Below are 20,260 nucleotides of genomic sequence, written 5' to 3' on the forward strand. Positions count from 1 at the left end.
CTCACTTTTAACAGGAAGCTAAAGAACAAAACAGACAGGCAAGCAAAATATATCCAAAGACACTGAAATAGAGAACAGGCTGAGAGTGACAAGAGGGGAGAGGGGAGGGAATTTCAGGGGAAAAGGGGAAGGGTTTACAGGAACATGTATCAAAGACACATGGAAAACAACTAAGGGGGTGAAAATAGGAGGGAGGTCGCGGAAGCACTTGCGGTGTGGGCTGGGATGGGAGTAAAAGACAGAAAACTGTTCTTGAACAACAATTAAATAAAAAATATAAAAAAGAAAATAAAATAAAAAGGGGAAAATTTTATTTGAAACAAATAAGACCCCAAATAATCTGGCAATATTGTGGAGAAAGAACAAAGCTGGATGTATCACAATTCTGGTTTGTTAAGTGTACTATAAGGTCACTGTTATAAAGACACCCTGCTAGTGTTATAAGAAAAGACATAAATATCAGTGGAGCAGGACAGAGAGCCCAGGAGTAAACTCATGCCTGTGTGAACAATTGATATTCAACAGAGGTAGCAAGAGCATACAATGGAGCAAATACAGTATCTTCAATAAATGGAGTGGGAAAACTGAATAGGTACAATACATCCAAAAAAAACCAAAAAAGAGGTACTACACTACCAACTTACACCAGACACACAAAAAAAACTCGAAATGGATAAAAGACTTAAATGTAAGTCATGAAACCATAAAAATTTTATTTCATTTTTAAAAATTTTTAAATATATTTTATTGATTATACCATTAAAGTTGTTCTATTTCCCCCTTCATTCCCCTCCACCCTCCACACCACTCCCCCACTCTTCCCCCCCTTTAGTTTATGTCCACGTGTCTCAAGTTCTTTAGATTCTATATTTCTCCTACTATTCTTGCCCTTTCCCTATCTATTTTTTACCTACCATCTATGCTACTTATTTTCTGTATCTTCTCCCCCCTTCTCCTCCTCCCACTCCCTTGTTGCTAACCCTCCATGTGTTCTTCATTTCTATGGTTCCGCTCCTGATCTAGCTGTCCTCTTGGTTTGCTTTTGTTTTAGGTGTGGTTGTTAGTAATTGTGAGTTTGCTGTCCTTTCACTGTTCATATTTTTTATCTTCTTTTTCTTAGATAAGTCCCTTTAACATTTCATATAATAAGGGCTTGTTGATGATGAACTCCTTGAATTTGATCTTATCTGAGAAGCACTTTATCTGCCCTTCCATTCTAAATGAAAACTTTGCTGGATAGAGCAGTCTTGGATGTAGGTCTTTGGATTTCATGACTTGGAATGCTTCCTTCCAGCTCCTTCTTCCCTGTAAGGTCTCTCTTGAGAAATCCACTGACAGTCTGATGGGAGCTCCTTTGTACGTAACTGTCCCCTTATCTCTTGCTGCTTCTAGAATTCTCTCCTTCATTTTCATCTTGGCTAATGTAATTATGATGTGCCTTGGTGTGTTCCTTCTCGGGTCCAACTTCTTTGGGACTCTCTGAGCTGCCTGGATTTCCTGGAAGTCTATTTCCTTTGCTAGCCTGGGGAAGTTCTCCTTTATTATTTGTTCAAATAAGTTTTCCACTCATGGCTGTTTCTTTTCCCCTTCTGGTACCCCTATAATTGGAATGTTGGAACGTTTAAAGATGTCCTGGAGGTTCCTAATCCTCTCCTCATTTTTTTTGAATTCTTGTTTCTTCATTCTTTTCTGTTTGGTCATTTGTTTCTTCCTTTTGGTCCACCCCCTTGATTTGAGTCCCAGTTTCCTTTCCATCACTATTGGTTTCCTGTGTATTTCCCTTTGTTTCAATTAGTTTAGCCTTCATATGTTCCTCTAATTTGTGGCTAAAATCAACCAGTTCTGTGAGTATCCTGATTAACAGTGTCTTGAATTGTGCATCTGAGAGGTTCGCTATTTCCTGGTCACTTAGAATTATAGGCTCTGGGGCTTTGAGTTCTTCTTGAGCTATATTTTGGTCTGTTGGTGACTTTTACATATGAGGAGCAGAGCCCTAGGTGTTCACCAGGGTGGGGCAACCCACATTGCTGGGTTGTATGCTGTATGTGGGGGCGGGGCCAAAGGAAAGCAATGGCGGGCAGCCTTTGCTTCCTCCTGCTGCCACTGCGGGCCTCGCCATTCGTCCCACTGCTCGCGAATGTGCGACCGTGGTCAGCTGCTGCTGGGTTTGTTGCTGGGGGCTGCGCTGTCCATCTCACTTCTCACTCCCACAGTCTCGAGCCCTTACTGGGTCTGCCCAATGCTACCCTGGATGCCTGGGCCCCTGGGGTCAGGCGATCTTTCCTGCCCAACCCTGCTCCTCTGCTGGCTCCACCCCTCTTACCCATCTGTTAGAACGGTTCGTTGTTGTTGGACTTCCATATAATTCAATTTTCTGTTCTTTGGCTGTGTCTTTGTTCTCCAAACCTTTGTTGTATTCAAACTTGGTTGTGGGAGAAGGCACAGTGTTTCTACCTATGCCTCCATCTTGGCAGAAGTCCAAAACCATAAAAATTTTAAAAGAAAACGTAGGCAGTGAAATTTCAGATATCCCATGTTGCTTTATTTTTGCCAATATATTTCCTAAAACACGAAACAAAGGAAAAAAATAAATAGGACTATATTAAATTTAAAAGCTTCTACACAGCTAAAGTAACCATCAGCAAGATGAATAAGGAACCCACTATGTGGGAGAACATTTCACTAATGATACATCTGATAACTGTTCAATCTCCAAAATATACAAAGAACCAATACAACTCTATACCAGGACAACAAACAACCCTATTAAGAAATGGGCAAAACAGCTGTTCAACATCACTAGTCAACAGAGAAAAGAACACTGAAACCTCTGAGATATCACCTTATAGTTGTCAGAATGGCTATCAATAAATTTACAAACAACAATTTTTGGTAAGGATAAGGAGAAAAGGGAATCCAGTGCACTGTTGGTGGGAATGCAGTCGGGTGCAGCCACTCTGGAAAACAGTATGGAGTATCCTTTAAAAATTAAAAATTGGAACTTTCTTTGACCCAACAATTTTACTTCTGGGAATATATCCTGAGGATACTGGAACACCAAGACAAAAAATATATATGCACTCCTATGTTCGTAGCAGCACTATGTACAACAGCCAAGATTTGGAAACAGCCTAAGTGCCTATTAGTAGATGAGTGGATAAAAAAGCAGTGGTACATTTACACAGTGGAATGTTATGCAGTAGTAAAAAAGAAGAAACTCACATTTTGCAACAGTATGGATGGACCTCGAGAATATTATGCTAAGTGAAACAAGCTAGCCAGTAAAAGACAAATACCATATGATTTCATATATATATATATATATATATATATATATATATATTATAAGTATACTTTTTAAAAATATATTTTATTGATTATACCATTACAGCTGTTCTATTCCCCCCTTCATTCCCCTCCACCCTGCCCACTCCCTCCCCCACCCTTCTCCCCCCCTTAGTTTATAACCACGTGTCTCAAGTTCTTTAGATTCTATATTTCCCCCACTATTCTTGCCCTCCCCCTATCTATTTTCTACCTACCATCTATGCTATTTTCTGTGCCTTTTCCCCCCTTCTCCCCCACCCACCCCCCTGTTTCTAACCCTCCATGTGTTCTTCATTTCTATGGTTCCACTCCTGATCTAGCTGTCCTCTTGGTTTGCTTTTGTTTTAGGTGTGGTTGTTAATAACTGTGTGTTTGCTGTCCTTTCACTGTTCATATTTTTCATCTTCTTTTTCTTAGATAAGTCCCTTTAGCATTTCATATAATAAGGGCTTGGTGATGATGAACTCCTTGAACTTGACCTTATCTGAGAAGCACTTTATCTGTCCTTCCATTCTAAATGAAAGTTTTGCTGGATAAAGCAATCTTGGCTGTAGGTCTTTGGATTTCATGACTTGGAATACTTCTTTCCAGCCCCTTCTTGCCTGTAAGGTCTCTTTTGAGAAATCCGCTGACAGTCTGATGGGTACTCCTTTGTAGGTGACTGTCCCCTTATCCCTTGCTGCTTCTAGGATTCTCTCCTTCATTTTGGTCTTGGCTAATGTAATTATGATGTGCCTTGGTGTGTTCCTTCTTGGGTCCAACTTCTTTGGCACTCTCTGAGCTTCCTGGATTTCCTGGAAGTCTATTTCCTTTGCCAGACTGGGGAAGTTCTCCTTTATTATTTGTTCAAATAAGTTTTCCACTCGTGGCTGTTTCTTTCCCCCTTCTGGTACCCCTATAATCCGGATGTTGGAACGTTTAAAGATGTCCTGGAGGTTCCTAAGCCTCTCCTCATTTTTTTGAATTCTCATTTCTTCATTCCTTTCTGGTGGGATGTTTTGTTCTTCCTTCTGGTCCATTCCATTGATTTGAGTCCCAGTTTCCTTTCCATCACTATTGGTTTCCTGTGCATCTCCCTTCATTTCAATTAGTTTAGCCTTCATATGTTCCTCTAATTTGTGACTATGTTCCTCTAATTTGTGACTATAATCTACCAGTTCTGTGAGCATCCTGATAAATAGTGTCTTGAATTGTGCTTCTGAGAGGCTGGCAATTTCTCGGTCGCTTAGAGTTATTGGCTCTGGGACTTTGAGTTCTTCTTGCACCATCTTTTGGGCTGTTCGTGCCTGTTCCATAGCAGGATCAGAGCCCTAAAGTGTTCACCAGAGCAGGGCAACTCAGTCGCTGGGTTGTGACGTTTATGTGGGGGCGGGGTCAAAGAGGGACAATGGCTTCCCTCTGCCGCCTGCCGTCGCGACCCCAGCGCCGCAGCCACCACCGTCACCAGGCCCACGTGTTTCGTTCCTCTGCACTCGAGTGTGCCACCACCGTCAGCCCTCCACCACTGGGTTTGCCCCCTGGGGCCTGTGTGGTCCGTCTCACTGTGCGCGAATGTGCGACCGCGGTCAGTCTGCCCCACACCCCGACTGGTTCCGGGCTGCCTTCTCGCCTAGGTCGGGGGTTCTGTCCTGCCCGACCCAGCTCCACTGCTGGCTCCACCTCTCTTACCGTCCCGTTGAACGGTTCATAGTTGTCGGACTTCCTTATAATTCCGTTTTCTGGTCTTTAGGGGTGTCCTAGTTCTCCAAACCTTTGTTGTGTTCAAACTTGGTTGTGGGAGAAGGCACAGTGTTTCCACCTATGCCTCCATCTTGGCGGAAGTCCGATTTCATTTATATTTGGAATTTAATGAACACAATAACTTAACAAATGAAGTAATAACAGAAGCTTAGATACATGAAACTGACAGTTGCCAGAAAAGAAATTGGGGCAGTATGAAAGATGGTGAAGTGATTAACCAAACAACATTTATGCACAACCCATGGACACATGGGGATTGACTTAGGCCAGGAAGAAGGTGGGCCATGAGTGGAGGTGGGGAAAGGGAGGAAAAGCAGGAACAACTGTACTAACAGAGACAATAAAAATAAAAAATACAATTAAAAAACATTTAGAGATATAATTAAATAAAAAATACATTTCTCTTTTAAGGGGAACTTTAGTTCACTTCAAATGGAAAACTGATGTCACTTCCCTAAGTAGAATGTAGCTATAGAAATAAATATAATGCAAATCAAACAATAGCCTTACATTCCACCTAGAGAGTAGTATCTGATAGGCACTCTGAACCTTGGGCCTATATGTCTGTATTTTAAAAATGCGATCAGGAAGTGTTAGAACATGCTAATGATGCAATGGCAGCAAAAAAAGGCTTCTTCCTTGACCTATTCAGGGCCAAAGAAAATTGAAAACTAAATCACCCTCCCCAGTACAATTCTTGGCCTGACCATGGTTGCTGCCCAACTCACATCTCTGTGAGGCAAGCAGGTTAGGGATTATTGTTCTCATTTTCCAGTTAATGAAAACAGATCTGGAGAAGCAACTAGCAAAGCCATTCATCTCTGGGGCCGCCTCCTCCTAGAAATTCTCCTCTACACCTGGGTCCAGATGCAGGGCATTTTTCATCTTCCCACACACACTAAACTGAGGTTCATCCAGGCACTGGTGATTCAGTGACATGAACTATTGGCCTGCTTCTGTAAACTCAGGTTAAACTAAACTTCTGTACCCAAGGTACTGGGACGCCAGGGCCCCCTGCCTTTGGAGATAGGCCCTCCAGGGCTGCATTTGGTGGATAAGCCATGCTATTTTTATCACTTCCTTCCTCCCTCTTAAGCAGTGACCATCGTCAACGGCTTTACATAGACCTCCCACTTCAGCCTTAACCAGGACAGTTCAGGCCACAGAAAGGGAAACCTGACTGTAATACTCAAAGGTAAGTGACCCTCCTTATTACTCAATAGTACCTCCCACCCCAGGGACCCCTCCCAGGTTAAGAGGAGGCCAGCTGTCAAGTCCTTTCCTGTGCCTCCTTTTGCTCTCCCTTGTAGAAGATGGGGCTGGTTGGAGCATTCATTCTGAGACATCTGCTCTTTGGCTAAGTCGATTCATTGGTTTATTCAGTGAAAATCCATCGGAAGCTTGCCCTAGGGTGAGGAGGGGCAGGAGGTTGGGAGAGCTTGTCTTAGGGGGGAAACAGTTATAGAGAAGAGGCAGTGAATTGGCAGAAAATGGGCTCATGAGACCTGAGTTCGAGTTTGGTTTCTGGTATAGACAACTGGGTGCTCTGTACAAATCACTCTTTGTCTCTGGGCCTCAATTCCCCAAGCCTGGATAATTGTTTCTCCAGAGGAAGCCACTCCTGGTATTCCTTTGCTGCCCCTCCTCAGGATCCTTGTTGTGCTCTCTTCTGCATTGATTATCATGTAAAAGAGTTCACTTAGCCATGGCAAGCTGTTAGAAACTAATGGGATGAGGTGGGGCATGTGAAGTCCATACCATTGGCCTAACCCCAGGCTTAGGCAGGGAGGCTGGAAGCAGGCTTTCCCAGCTCTAGCAACCAAATGACAGGACTGTAAATCATGTAGCAGGGACCTGCTCCCCCCATCTCCTGAGGCCCTGCCCTCTTTAGAAGTTACCCCTGCTCCCTTCCCCACCTCAGCCACCCTCACTGTCCTATCTTCTGAGGATTCAGTCCTGCCTTCTGGGTCAGTCAGATCCTGATTGGGCAACTTCACTTCCTTCAGTCTCCACCACCAAAATTTCACAGGCAAGAAAGCTGAGGCCTGAGAAGGTAATGGTTCCTTGACCCAGGTCAGATACCATTGTGTCCATGGTACCCACTGGTTCTTGGGATGGGGTGCAGGCTGCCGGGCACTCCCTCATTTCACTGCCACTCTCCCCACAGCCAGCCTGCACAATGCCTATCTGGGCAGCCCTGTTTCTGCTCTGGGCTACCACAGAGGCCACCAAGGACTGCCCTGCACCATGCACCTGCCAGGCTCTGGAAACCATGGGGCTGTGGGTGGACTGCAGGGGGCAAGGGCTCACATCCTTGCCTTCCCTGCCAGCCCACACCCGCCACCTCCTACTGGCCAACAACAGCCTTCGTTCCATGCCCCCTGGCGCCCTCGACAACCTGCTCCAGCTGCAGACACTCGACGTGACACAGAACCCCTGGCAGTGTGACTGCAGCCTCACCTACCTGTGCCTCTGGCTGGAGGACCGTACACCCGAGGCCCTGGCACATGTCCACTGTGCCAGCCCTGGCCTTGCCACCATCCACCAACTGGACCAACTCATAGGCTATGAGCTGGGCAACTGCGGCTGGCAGCTACAGGCCTACCCAGAGATCTGGTGGGATGTGGCACTGGTTGTTGTGGTCACAATAGGCCTGGCTCTCCTGGCAGGTCTGCTGTGCACTGCCACAGAATCCCTGGAATGAGCCTAGGCTCCCAGGGTCACCCTTGGGCCAGGCAGCCAGGACCTGAGCTGCCCCAGATTCTACCAGCCTTGATCAGCCAGAACCACCTGTAACAAAAAATAAACTGCTCAGCCATTTTATCCAAGCTCAGAGATTGCTTTCCCTCTTAGCTTCTCCTGGAAACCTGGGTTTATTTTTTTATGACTAGATATCAATTGGTGTTTGTCCCCCAAGTTTCTAGTAAAATGGGCTGTCCAACTTCCTTCTAACTACCCACCCCCAATTCCACAATCTGAATATCCAGAGCCCTTCCCCAGGGCCTGCTAGGTCCTAGGGTATCAGTTCCTCAAACCCTGCCCTATTGACTACCACCTCCTTTCCACATGGGCCACATTAGACAGCCCACACCAATTACACAACAATATTCAGTCCCTCTCCAAATTCAAGAGAGAAAACTCTTGTAACACAGCAGTGAATAGACAGGAGGTACTGAAGAGAGCGTTGGTCATCTTGGCAACAGACATATACTGAAAGACACTTCATTCCCAATATTATTGCCTTTGACCACTCTGGCTCTGAGGCCATCTGGGCTCACCTGGCCCTATCCTTTCTCTTCTGCAATAGTTTCTCTCCCCTTTACTTCCTCCCTACCCCTCTTCTTCAGAAACAAAACATCAAATCACTCCATTTCTCATGGAAATGACTTCCTGGTGCTGACATCAGATGCCTGCAAAATCTGGGGTCCCACTTCTACCCCATGTACTAGATTCTTTTTTAAAAATTTTATTTTATTTTAATTGTTGTTCAAGTACAGTTTTCTGCCTCCAGATTCTTCAAATAAGACACTTCTCTCCCTCAGAGGAGTTATAGTGCCAGCAGATAAAATAAACTTTTCTACACTTTACAAGATAACATTTAAGTTTGTTACTGGCCAACCAAAATGCAAATATAATTACACCAAGGTCCCTCCCTTAAGGAGCTGTTTCATGCAGTGGTCCTATGGCTCAGAAGGTGCCACAAGGAAGGCCAAGTGAGCACCAAGTGCCACTGAAGGGCACCTACTCACAGAAGTAAGACTAGAATAGGAGCCCCAAACTCAAGGTGAGGGATGAACAGTAGGAAGTGATGGAGACTGGCAAATCAGAGATCCCATATTTCATCCAGAGTTTCGGACAAATGCTACCACGTGGCGATGAGTACCCAGGTGGGCCAAGGTGCCCAGTATTTCATTCTTCTAGAGACCGAAATCTGTATTTTTATGTGAAATCTCTGAATTATTCAACTGTTGGCAACTAAATAAAAATTAATTGATAACAAGACAAATAAAACATATATTATCAATTAGATGGTGCATAGGCTGAGAGTCTGTAATTTGTGCACTAGGAATCAGCTATAACAATGCTACTTAAGGAAAACAATAATAAAAGCTGTCATCTACTTATTGGGCACATAGTATGGAGCCCCTCACAATGGTCATTTTTCTGCACCCTATGAAAATCCTGAGAAGATATTGTTCTCCCACTCCCATGCAGTGGGCCTCCACTGTTTCCCACCACCATTTCCTCATTTCTGCTGTCAACACTAGCACTAAACAACCATGGACTTTATCCTCATTATAAGCAAAGTGCCAGCTCTGTCACTGCTGTTGATCTATCCATTCCCCATGACATCATCCTTATGATTGTCTCCTTTATGAGTATTTTCTTTTTCATTTTAAAAGTATTTTTATTGATTATGCTATTACAGTTGTTCTCCTTCATCCCCCCTCCACCCTGCCCCCCAGCATCTCTCTCCAGCATCCCCTGCCTTAGTTCATGTCCCTGGGTTATAGGTATAGGTTGAGTCCTTTGTTTCCCATACTATTTTTTAAAAATATTTTTTAAAATTTATTTATTTATCTTTAGAGGGGAAGGGAAAGAGAGAAGGAGAGAAATATCAATGTATGGTTGCCTCCCTTGAGTCCCCTGCTAGGAACTTGCCTGCAACCCAGGCATGTGCCCTGACTGGGAATCGAACCACAATCGTGTGATTCTCAGGCCTGCGCTCAATCCACTGAGCTACACCAGCCAGAGCTCTCCCATGCTATTTTTATCTTTCACTGTCTATTTTATGCCTACTAATTATGCTTCTTTCCTGTACCTTTCCTCCCTATTCCTCCCTCCCGTCTCCTCACTGAACTCCCTCTGCGTGACATCCATTTCTCTGATTCTGTTCCTATTCTAGTTGTTTGCTTATATTTTGTTTTCATTGTTTTTCTTTTCTTTTAGGTCCATTTGTTAATAGTTGTGAGTTCTTTGTAATTTTATTGTTTATATTTTTGATCTTTTTCTTAGATAAATCCCTTTAACATTTCATATAATAATGGCTTGGTGAGATGAACTCCTTTAACTTGACCTTATCTGGGAAGCACTTTCTCTGCCCTTCCATTCTAAATCAAAACTTTGGTGGATAGAGTAATCTTGGATGTAGGTCCTTGCCTTTCATGACTTGGAATACTTCTTTCCAGCCCCTTCTTCCCTGTAAGGTCTCTTTTGAGAAATCAGTTGACAGTCTGATGGGAACTCCTTTGTAGGTAACTGTCTCCTTTTTTCTTGCTGCTCTTAAGATTTTCTGTTTGTCTTTAATCTTGGGTAACGTAATGATGATGTGCCTTGGTGTGTTCCTCTTTGGGTAAAACTTCTTTGGGACTGTAAGCTTCCTGGACTTCCTGGAAGTCTATTTCCTTTGCCAGCTTGGGGAAGTTTTCCTTCATTATTTGTTGAAATAAGTTTTTGATTTCTTGCTGTTGTTCTTCTCTTTTTGGCGCCCCTATGATTTGGATATTGGAATGTTTAAAGTTGTCCCAGAGGTTCCTAAGCATTTCCTCATTTAAAAAAAAATTCTTGTTTCTTCATTCTATTCTAGTTGAATGTTTCTTCCCTGTGGTCCAAACTGATGATTTGAGTCGCGGTTTCCTTCCTGTCACTCTTGGTTCCCTGTACAATTTGTTTTTCATTTTTTTAGAATATATTTTATTGATTATGCCATTACAGTTGTTCCCTTTTCTCCCTTCACTCCCTTCCACCCTGCACTCCCCTTTCCCCATTCCCCCCCCTTCGTTCATGTCCATGTGTCACAAGTTCTTTAGATTCTGTATTTCCCATAGTATTCCTGCCCTCCCCCTTGTCTATTTTCTACCTACCATCTATGCTACTTATTCTCTGTACCTTTTTCCCCCTTCTTCTCCTCTCACTCCCCTGTTGCTAACCCTCCATGTGATCTCCATTTCTATGTTTTCACTCCTGATCTATCTGTCTTCTTGGTTTGCTTTTGTTTTAGGTGTGGTTGTTAATAACTGTGAGTTTGCTGTCCTTTTGCTGTTCATATTTTTTATCTTCTTTTTCTTAGATAAGCCCCTTTAACATTTCATATAACAAGGGCTTGGTGATGATGAACTCCTTTTATTTGACCTTATCTGAGAAGCACTTTTTCTGCCCTTCCATTCTAAATGAAACCTTTGGGGATAGAGCAATCTTGACTGTAGGTCTTTGGATTGCATGACTTGAAATACTTCTTTTCAGCCCCTTCTTGCCTGTAAGGTCTCTTTTGAGGAACCAGCTGACAGTCTGATGGGAACTCCTTTGTAGGTGAATGTCCCCTTATCTCTTCCTGCTTCTAGAATTCTCTCCTTCATTTTCATCTTGGCTAATGTAAGTATGATGTGCCTTGGTGTGTTCCTTCTTGGGTCCAACTTCTTGGGACTCTCTGAGCTTCCTGGATTTCCTGGAAGTCTATTTCCTTTGCCAAACTGGGGAAGTTCTCCTTTATTATTTGTTCAAACAAGTTTTCCACTCATGGCCGTTCCTGTTCCCCTTCTGCTACCCCTATAGTTAGGATGTTGGAATGTTTAAGATGTCCTGGAGGTTCCTAATCCTCTCCTCATTTTTTTGAATTCTTGTTTCTTCATTCTTTTCTGTTTGGTCATTTCTTTCTTCCTTCTGGTCCACTCCCTTGATGATTGGTTTCCTGTGTATTTCCTTTCATTTCAATCAGTTTAGCTTTCATATGTTCCTCTTATTTGTGGCTAAAATCAACCAATTCTCTGAGCATCCTGATCACCAGTATTTTGAACTGTGCATTTGAAAGGTTGGCTATTTCTTGGTCACTTAGAGTTATAGGCTCTGGGGCTTTAAGCAGTTCTTGAGTCATAATGTTTGGTCTGTTTGAACCTGTTATGTATGAGAGGTGGAGCCTTAGGTGTTCACCAGGGCTGGGCAACCCAGTCACTGGGTTGTGATGCTGTATGTAGGGGTGGGGTCAGAGAGGGAAGAAAAATGGCACTTTGCTCTGCTCTGCTCTCTGTCAGATTTCTGTCCCCTCTGCAGCTTCCCACAAGCAAATTGGGCCCCTCTGGTGCTGGTTCCCAGGTGTGTGGGCCCATGTACTCTCCAGGACCCTGTGGGTCTCTCCAGCGAACTCTCTGTGAGCCTGGGAGCCTCTCCCGGCCCCTCAATCCAGAGAAAGTCTTTCCAGTTGGTGCTTTCAGGCTCTAATTTCCATCGCTGGGGCCCTAGCCTGAGTGGTCTGTCTCACTGTTCGCTCCTTCACTTGGTTTATCTGTGCGCGAATGTGTGACTGCAGTCAGCCAGCCACCCTGTGCCCTCACTGGGTCCACCCATCACCACCCCACACCTGGGATCCACCAACTGCCTCTGCCTCCACTCCTGGGTCTGTCGGACTGATTGATCTTTCCTGCCCATCCCCACTCTGCTGCTCACTGCGCCCCTCTTACCGGTCTGGCTGAGTTGTTGGCTGTTGTTGGACTTCCATACAGTTCAATTTTCATTGTCTTGGCTGCGTTTTTGTTTCTAAAGCTTAACTGTCTTTAAATTTAGTTGGTGGAGGGGGCACAGTGTTTCCACCTACACCTCCATTTTGGCCAGAAGTCCATTTTATTTTATTTCACTTTTCATAGCCTTCACTTTTTCCTCTATTTTGCGACCACACGTAACCAAGTCTGTGTGCATCCTAATTACCAGTGTTTTGAACTGTGAATCTGATAGGTTGGCTATCTCATCATTACTTGTATTTTTTCCTGTAGCTCTGATCTCTTCTTTATTTTGGGCGCTTTTGTTCTGTTTTGTTTTGTTTTGTTTATGTATGCCTGTTACGTAGTAAGGGGCAGAGCCTTAGGTATTGCCAGGGCAGGAAACCTACATTGTGTTGTGGCACTGTCTTTAGCGGAGGGGACTGAGAGGGAACAATACCACCTGCTTGGCTCTAGGCCAGCTTTCAGTCACTTCCCCTGCTGCCCATAAGAAAATTGGGCCTTTCAGGTGCTGATTCTCAGGAGGGTGTGTTTGTGTAGGTTCTAGTACCCTGTGGATCTCACCAACAAACTCTTCTGTAAGGCTGGAAGTTTCTCTTGCTGCCACAAACCCACAGGCATTTTCAGTCAGAGGTTTTGAGGCTTTATTTCCCTGTACTAGGACCCAGGGTTGCATGGTCTGTCTCCCTTCCCTGTTTTTTCTCTGGGTTTATCCACACACAAATGTGGGACTGCCTACTCAGCCAGCTGCTGCCTCATATGGTCAGCCAACTACAGCCTTGGTCCTCCAGGTAATGTCTTGACATGAGTACTCTGCCCCATCTCCCTGTCTCTATCCCTCCTATTGGTCTGGATGAATGTTTGTTCAACTCCTTGGTTGTAGGACTTCCATAGAGCTTGATTTTATGGCAGTTCTGGTTGTTTTTGTTTTGAAATTTGTTATTGTCCTTTCTTGTGGTTCACAGGCTCGGGCTCAATCCACTGAGCTACACCAGCCAGGGCTCTGTTATTGTCCTTTCTTGGCTGTGTGAGGAGACATAGTGTATCTACCTACATCTCCATCTTGGACAGAAGTCTATCAACCTTTCCCTTTTTACCCCATTATCCCCCTTCTCCCTCCCCTCGAGTCACTGTCAGTTTGTTCCTTACTTCTGTGTCTTTGGTTATATTTTGATTGCTAATTTATTTTGTTGATTAGGTTCCATTTATAGGGAATATCATATTGTATTTCTCTTTCACCACCTTGCTTATTTCATTGTCATAGTACTCTCTAGTTCCATCCATGCATTTCCAAATGGAAGGAGTTCTTTCTTCTTTTTGCTGCATAGTATTCCATTGTGTGAATGTACTACTGTCAAAAAGTGTTTTCCTAATATTATATTTATAGTTCTGCAGATAGAACAACTGAAGATTATGGTGGCATGATGGAAAAATGCTTTTCTTCTTTTTTTTTTATAAAGATTTTATTTATTTATCTTTAGAGAGGAAGGGAAGGAGAGAGGGAGAGAAACACCAATGTATGGTTGGCTCTTGTGTGCCCTCTGCCGGGAACTGCATCCCCTGCCAGGAACTGGCCTGCAACCCAGGCATGTGCCCTGACTGGGAATAGAACCACGATCCTCTGGTTCACAGGCCCGCACTCAATCCACTGAGCTACACCAACCAGGGCTTTTCTTCTTTTTTATATGCTGGAGAACAAGGTTTTTCTTGCTCTGCCCAAACATACTTAAGGAAACGTAATGCTAACCTGATTTCAACCGAAAATCCAAACTAACGTCTACTCACCAATGTCCTGCTCACAATATAACTACTGCACAATAATGCAAACATTAGACAGCTATTCTCTTGTAGAAGAAGAAATAACAAGAGATAAAATGTAACACATTAGTATAACCTTGGGGTCTTACTAGTTCTTTGGAACTTTTCAATACTTACTTGCATTTAATGCTCAAAGAACTGTTTACATTAGTTTGCCCTTTCCTATGAAAGAAACTTAATGCCATACTGATGTTGACTTCAGAAGTAACACTATTTTTCATTCACTGAACAAACCAGCCACTAATTGCAGCATAATGCAGAAATTCCTATGGTCATTACAGTGTCACTTGCTCATTCTATAAGCCTACTTCTGATTCTGACCACAATATCCGACCAAATGTTAACTTCAACTCAGAGTTAAACCTACACACAAATGTAACTACAATTTTCTTGATATGAAAATGAAGAAGTCTAAGCAAGTTGAATGCCTGTGAAACTTTTCACCAATATCAGAAGCTGAAAGTGCAAACTAACCCTGTCTGCATTTTTCGCCTAGACATCTGATGTAAAATACTAAACAGCATGTTAACTGAGACTTGAGTGTCCCTGCTATGCCATTAGCTAGTGTTAAATGCATTGCATGAACTCAAACCTACTTTCTATATTAAAAGTTCAGTGGAGGTCAGGGAAAATATCTTTCAAAACAACACAGTATAATAGCTATGAAGTCTCTGTAGTGATTACGTGATTAGTGCTAGCATTAAGCAATTACATACAATGTGTTACATACATTTTGGAAAAATGCTGCATTTTTCCAAATATTGTTTGGTATGGATTAAACTAGATTGTTTAAACAAACTTTTTTTGTGTTTTATAGTGAAAGACAGATGCAGAACCCTCACTTTACTCCTCCATTCCTATTATCCTCCCGGATTTGAGAATCTTGGGCAGCAGTAGTCAGGTAATGAGCTCTTTATGCTTTTGCTGGTTAAAGAAGATTCTCTCCATGAAAGCATACATTGCTCAGAACACAGATAAATATGCTCCTTTCTTTTGAAAACCAGCTTCCTAATATCATTACTTTTACAGTTCTACAGATAGAACAATGGAAGTTTCACTGGCATGAGGGAGAAATACTTTTCTTCTTTTCTATACTCTGGCAGAACAGGGTTTTCCTTGCTCTGCACGAACACACTTAGGAAACATAATGCTAACCTGATTTCAAGTTAAGAACTGAACTAATGGGGACTTCCTGCCAATATGGAGGAATAGGTAGACAATTTAGAAACAAAAAAATAACCAGAAATGCCCTGGCTGGTGTAGCTCAGTGGATTGAGCGCGGGCCTGCGAACCACAGGATCACAGTTCGATTCCCAGTCAGGGCACATGCCTGGGTTGCAGGCCAGTTCCCAGAAGGGGACTCCCAAGAGGCAGCCATACATTGATATTTCTCTCCTTCCCTCCCTCTCTAAAGATAAATAAATATTTTTAAAAAATAACCAGAACTGACAAAATTGAACTGTACAGAAGTCCGGCGACCAAGAAGTTAAAATAGACACGTTCATACAGACCGTAGGAAGAGCGGAGTCAAGTCCCTGGTGGAGACGGGTCCTGACAAAAGAAAGCAGTGGCTTGCGGATTCTGGGCATGCAAGATAGTAGTGGGCAGACACTGGGCATGCAGGTGGTGGCTGGCAACCCTGGGCATACGGTGGCAGTAGGCAGACCTAGTGAGGCATGCAAGGTTGGTTGCTGGCTGACCAAGGTGTCCCTGGTCGCAGTTGAGCAGAGACAAAACAGGAGAAACTGGGGAGTGAGACACACTGTACAATCCAGGGCTCCAGCACAGGAAAATAATGCCTCAAAATGCTGATTGAAAACACCTGTGGGGGTTAAGGCAGAGGGAGAAACTCCCGGCCTCACAGGAGAGTTCAATGGAGAGACCCATAGGGCCCTAGAATGTACACAAGCGCACCTACACAGAAATTAGCACCAGAAGGGCCCAGTTTGCTTGGGGGAAGTGGTGGAGGGGACTGAAATCCGAGAGAGAGCAGAGCAAGCGCCACTGTTCTCTCTCTGACCCCTCCCCCACAAACAGGGTCACAACCCAGCAACTGGGTTGCCCCGCTCTGGAGAACACCTAAGGCTCTGCCCCTCACTTGTAACAAGTGAGACAAGACAAAAAAATGGCCCAAATGAAAGAACAGATCAAAGCTCCAGAACAAATACAACTAAGCAATGAAGAGATAGCCAATTTATCAGATGCACAGTTCAAAGCACTGGTGATCAGGATGCTCACAGAACTGGTTGAATGTGGTTGCAAATTAGATGAAAAATGAAGGCTACGCTAAGTGAAATAAAGGAAAATGTACAAGAAACCAATAGTGATGGGAAGGAAACTGTTACTCAAATCAATGGAGTGGACCAGGAGGAATAAATAAACATCCAATCAGAAAGGAATGAAGAAACAAGAATTGAAAAAAGTGAAGAGAAGCTTAGGAACCTCCAGGATATCTTTAAATGTTCTAACAGCTGAATTTTCAGGGTACCAGGAGGAGAATAGGAAGAGCAACAAGTGGAAAACTTATTTGAACAAATAATAAAGGAAAACTTCTCCAATCTAGCAAAGGAAATAGACTTCCAGGAAGTCCAGGAAGCTCAGAGAATACCAAAGAAAGTGGACTCAAAGAGGAACACACCAAGGCACATCATAATTACATTAGCCAAGATTAAAGATAACAAGAGAATCCTAGAAGCAGCAAGAGATAAGGGGACAGTCACCTACAAAGGAGTGCCCATCAGACTGTCAGATGACTTCTTAAAAGAGACCTTACAGGCAAGAAGGGGCTGAAAAGAAGTATTCCAACTCATGAAATCCAGAGACCTACATTCAAGATTGTTCTATCCAGCAAAGTGTTCATTTAGAATGGAAGGACAGATAAAGTGCTTCTCAGACAAGGTCAAATTCAAGGAGTTTATCATCACCAAGCCCTTATTATATGAAATGTTAAAGGGGCTTAATTAAGAAAAAGAAGATAAAAGATATGAACAGTGAAAGGACAGCAAACTCACAGGTATTAAAAACCACACCTAAAACAAAAGCAAACTAAGAGGACAGCTAGATCAGGAGCAGAACTGTAGAAATAGAGATCACATGGAGGGTTAGCAACAGGGGAGTGGGAGGACGAGAAGGGGGGAGAAGGTACAGAAAATAAGTAGCATAGATGATGGGTAGAAAATAGACAAGGGGCAGGGCAAGAATAGTATGGGAAATACAGAATCTGAAGAACTTGTGACACATGGACATAAATGAAAGGGGAGAATGGTCGGGGAGGAGTGTGCGGGGTGGAGGGGAATGAAGGCGGGGGAAATAGGACAACTGTAATGTCATAATCAATAAAATGTATTTTTAAAAAGTTTAAGGGACATGAAGGAAATATCTTTCCAAACAACATGGTTTAATATCTATGAAGTCTCTGTGGTGATTACATGATGATTAGTGTTAGCATAAAGTGATTACATACAATGCTACATATTCCCAAATACTCCTCGGTACAAATTGAACTAGATTGTTCAATTTTTTTGTGTGTTCTACAATGAAAGAGATGCAGAACATTCACTTTATGCCTCCATATCTATTTTCCTCCTGGGGTGCAGTAGTCAGGTAGTGAGCAAATAAACTTTCCTGGTTAAAAATGATTCTTTGCATGAAAGCATACTTTGCTCAGTATATAGACAAATATACTTCTTTCTTTTGAAAATTGCCTTCCTAATATCATTACCTTTACCGTTCTACATGTAAGACAACTGAAGTTCTAGGTGGCATTAAGGAGAAATGCTTTTCTTTCTTTCTAGACTCTGGAAGAACAGGATTTTCCTTGCTCTGCCTGAACATTCTTAGGAAACATAATGCTAACATGATTTCAACTGAAAAACCACACTAAGATCTACTCACTAATGTCCTGCTTACTATATTTCACTATGGAATATGTCCAAAAGTTAGAGCAGTGTGTAGTTGCTATCCAAGCCTTACTTTGGCTTTTTAGCCTCACAATCATTTGAATCTCAGCCGTAAGGGATCCTGAACCATTAGACTAACTACATAGAACAGGTATTCTCATGATGAAGAAGAATTACCAGGAGACAAAAAGTAATGCATTAGTATATATCTGAGGACTTAGTATTTCTTTAGAACTCTTCAATACTTACTTGTGCCTAGTGCTCAAAGCTCTGTTTACATTCATTTGCCATTGTCTACAGAAGAGACGTAATGCTATACTGATGGTGTTTTCAGAGGTAACAGTATTTTGTGCTTTCTCCACAAACCTGCTGCTAATTGCAGTGTAATACGGAAGTCCATATGGTCATTAGAGCACCACTTGTTCATTCTATAAGCCTACGTCTGATTCTGACCTAATAACCAACCCAGTGTTAACTTCATCTCAAGTTAAACTTAAACGCAGGTATAACTACAGTTTCCATGCTATCAAAAGGAAGAAGTCTAAGCAAAATGAATGCCAGTGATTTTTTTTTTTTACCAGAATCTGAAGATTGGAGTGCATACTACCCTGTCTGCATTTTTCCACTAGACATTTGACATGAAATACTAAAGACAATTTAAACTGAGACTTGATTGTCCCTTAGATGCCATTAGGTGGTCTTAAATACATTGTAGGAACACAAGCAGAGCAAGTCTCTAAGGAAACAATGTATATTCTTTCTCTGGCCATATTTGCCCCTGGGAGCCATCTATTCCATTACAAGCTTGCAGCTGCTGCTGGCATAGTTCCCAGGCTGAGTCAGGTGGGGAGAGCAAACAGCCAAGAGACTAGGAGATTTTTGCAGAAAGACTGAGGACTCAGGCTATGACAAAACCAAGGGGTGAGGATCTTTCTGCCCCTTTTCTGAAGACCCTTAAGTCCTTCCCTGATGGCCCATTGTGACTGTGTCTTTCTTAGGTTTCCCCTCCTCTTTTGAAGGATCTTAACCCATCACTGGCTAACCAGGCATCAGCCTGGGCCAAGCAGGGGGAAGTGAGGGAGGCAGGGGCTGCACTCCTGCCAGGAGGAAATGATCTATCTTCTTAGTGGCTCATGTCCCCAAGGCCTTTGCTCAATCTGGTGGACAAAAGGTTTCTTTCACAAAAATGTAAATATATATCTGGCCATTCAGGTATAAAGTTGTTATGCAGGTTGTGTTTAACAATTTGGTAGAGAAGTTTCCATAACTTACTTGTTCTGCATGAAAAAACAGGGTTTACCCAGTTTGATAACATCATGCTTAAGAGACCTGAGGTTAACCATATCTGACATCAAAAGGGACATTTATTTCTGCACTTCTCACAACTCTACAAGTATCAACGTTTCCACACTATCTAGAAAACTTAAGACCACATCAAAAAAACCATCATCCCCCAAATTCTTGTTTCTGTCATCATTTTCTTTCCTGTGTATTACCTACACAGCACACTGAACCATATGCTTTGGTGTAACTGCAGTTTGGAAGACATGAAGAGAAATAACTCTATGTGAAGTGAAGTGCAGTCATTAATTTTAGCCATGTTCTAAAGCTTAAGAGAAGACTTATGCTGCCAACACCATTGTCTGTCTATTAATATTCTTAGGTTTGTAAATAACCAGAATTTTATCTTCCAATCCATTTTGAGTCCTACACTGTTTCACTGAACATAGCTTATGTAAATGGCTTTACACATACATAGCTGTTCTATTATTGAACTTTCCTATGGGTCATACACACAAGTTCTTTGGGTTCAACATTTCCTATATTATTCTTAACCTCACCCAGCATATTTTGTACCTACTATTTATGCTATTTATTCCCTGTACCTTTTCCCCCATTCTCCCCCTCCCCTTCCCCACTGATAACCCTCCCTGTGATCTCCATTTCTGTGATTCTGTTCCTGTTGTAATTATTTTCTTGGTTTGG

General features: G+C 42.8%; 1 protein-coding gene and 1 long non-coding RNA gene across 2 annotated transcripts in view; one reads left to right on the plus strand and one right to left on the minus strand.

Annotated features, from left to right (window-relative positions):
• Positions 1-13,040, minus strand: part of LOC118986407 (uncharacterized) — a 26,058-nt gene extending 13,018 nt beyond the window's left edge. Inside the window, exons 1-2 of the long non-coding RNA XR_005066374.1 lie at positions 13,030-13,040; positions 6,195-6,200 (exon numbers count right to left, since the gene is read on the minus strand). This is a non-coding gene — a long non-coding RNA (uncharacterized LOC118986407). The remainder of the gene's footprint in view (positions 1-6,194; positions 6,201-13,029) is intronic.
• GP9 (glycoprotein IX platelet) lies at positions 5,859-9,014 on the plus strand. The gene is made up of 2 exons (XM_037045332.1): positions 5,859-6,262; positions 7,235-9,014. The coding sequence occupies exon 2, from the start codon at positions 7,247-7,249 to the stop codon at positions 7,769-7,771; it is 525 nt and encodes a 174-aa protein (XP_036901227.1). The 5' UTR covers positions 5,859-6,262; positions 7,235-7,246; the 3' UTR covers positions 7,772-9,014.
• Positions 13,041-20,260: the final 7,220 nt, after the last annotated feature.

The sequence above is a fragment of the Sturnira hondurensis genome, unplaced genomic scaffold, assembly GCF_014824575.4.
Source record: "Sturnira hondurensis isolate 20B ecotype Veracruz unplaced genomic scaffold, ASM1482457v3 Scaffold0004271, whole genome shotgun sequence".
Taxonomy (NCBI): Eukaryota; Metazoa; Chordata; class Mammalia; order Chiroptera; family Phyllostomidae; genus Sturnira; species Sturnira hondurensis.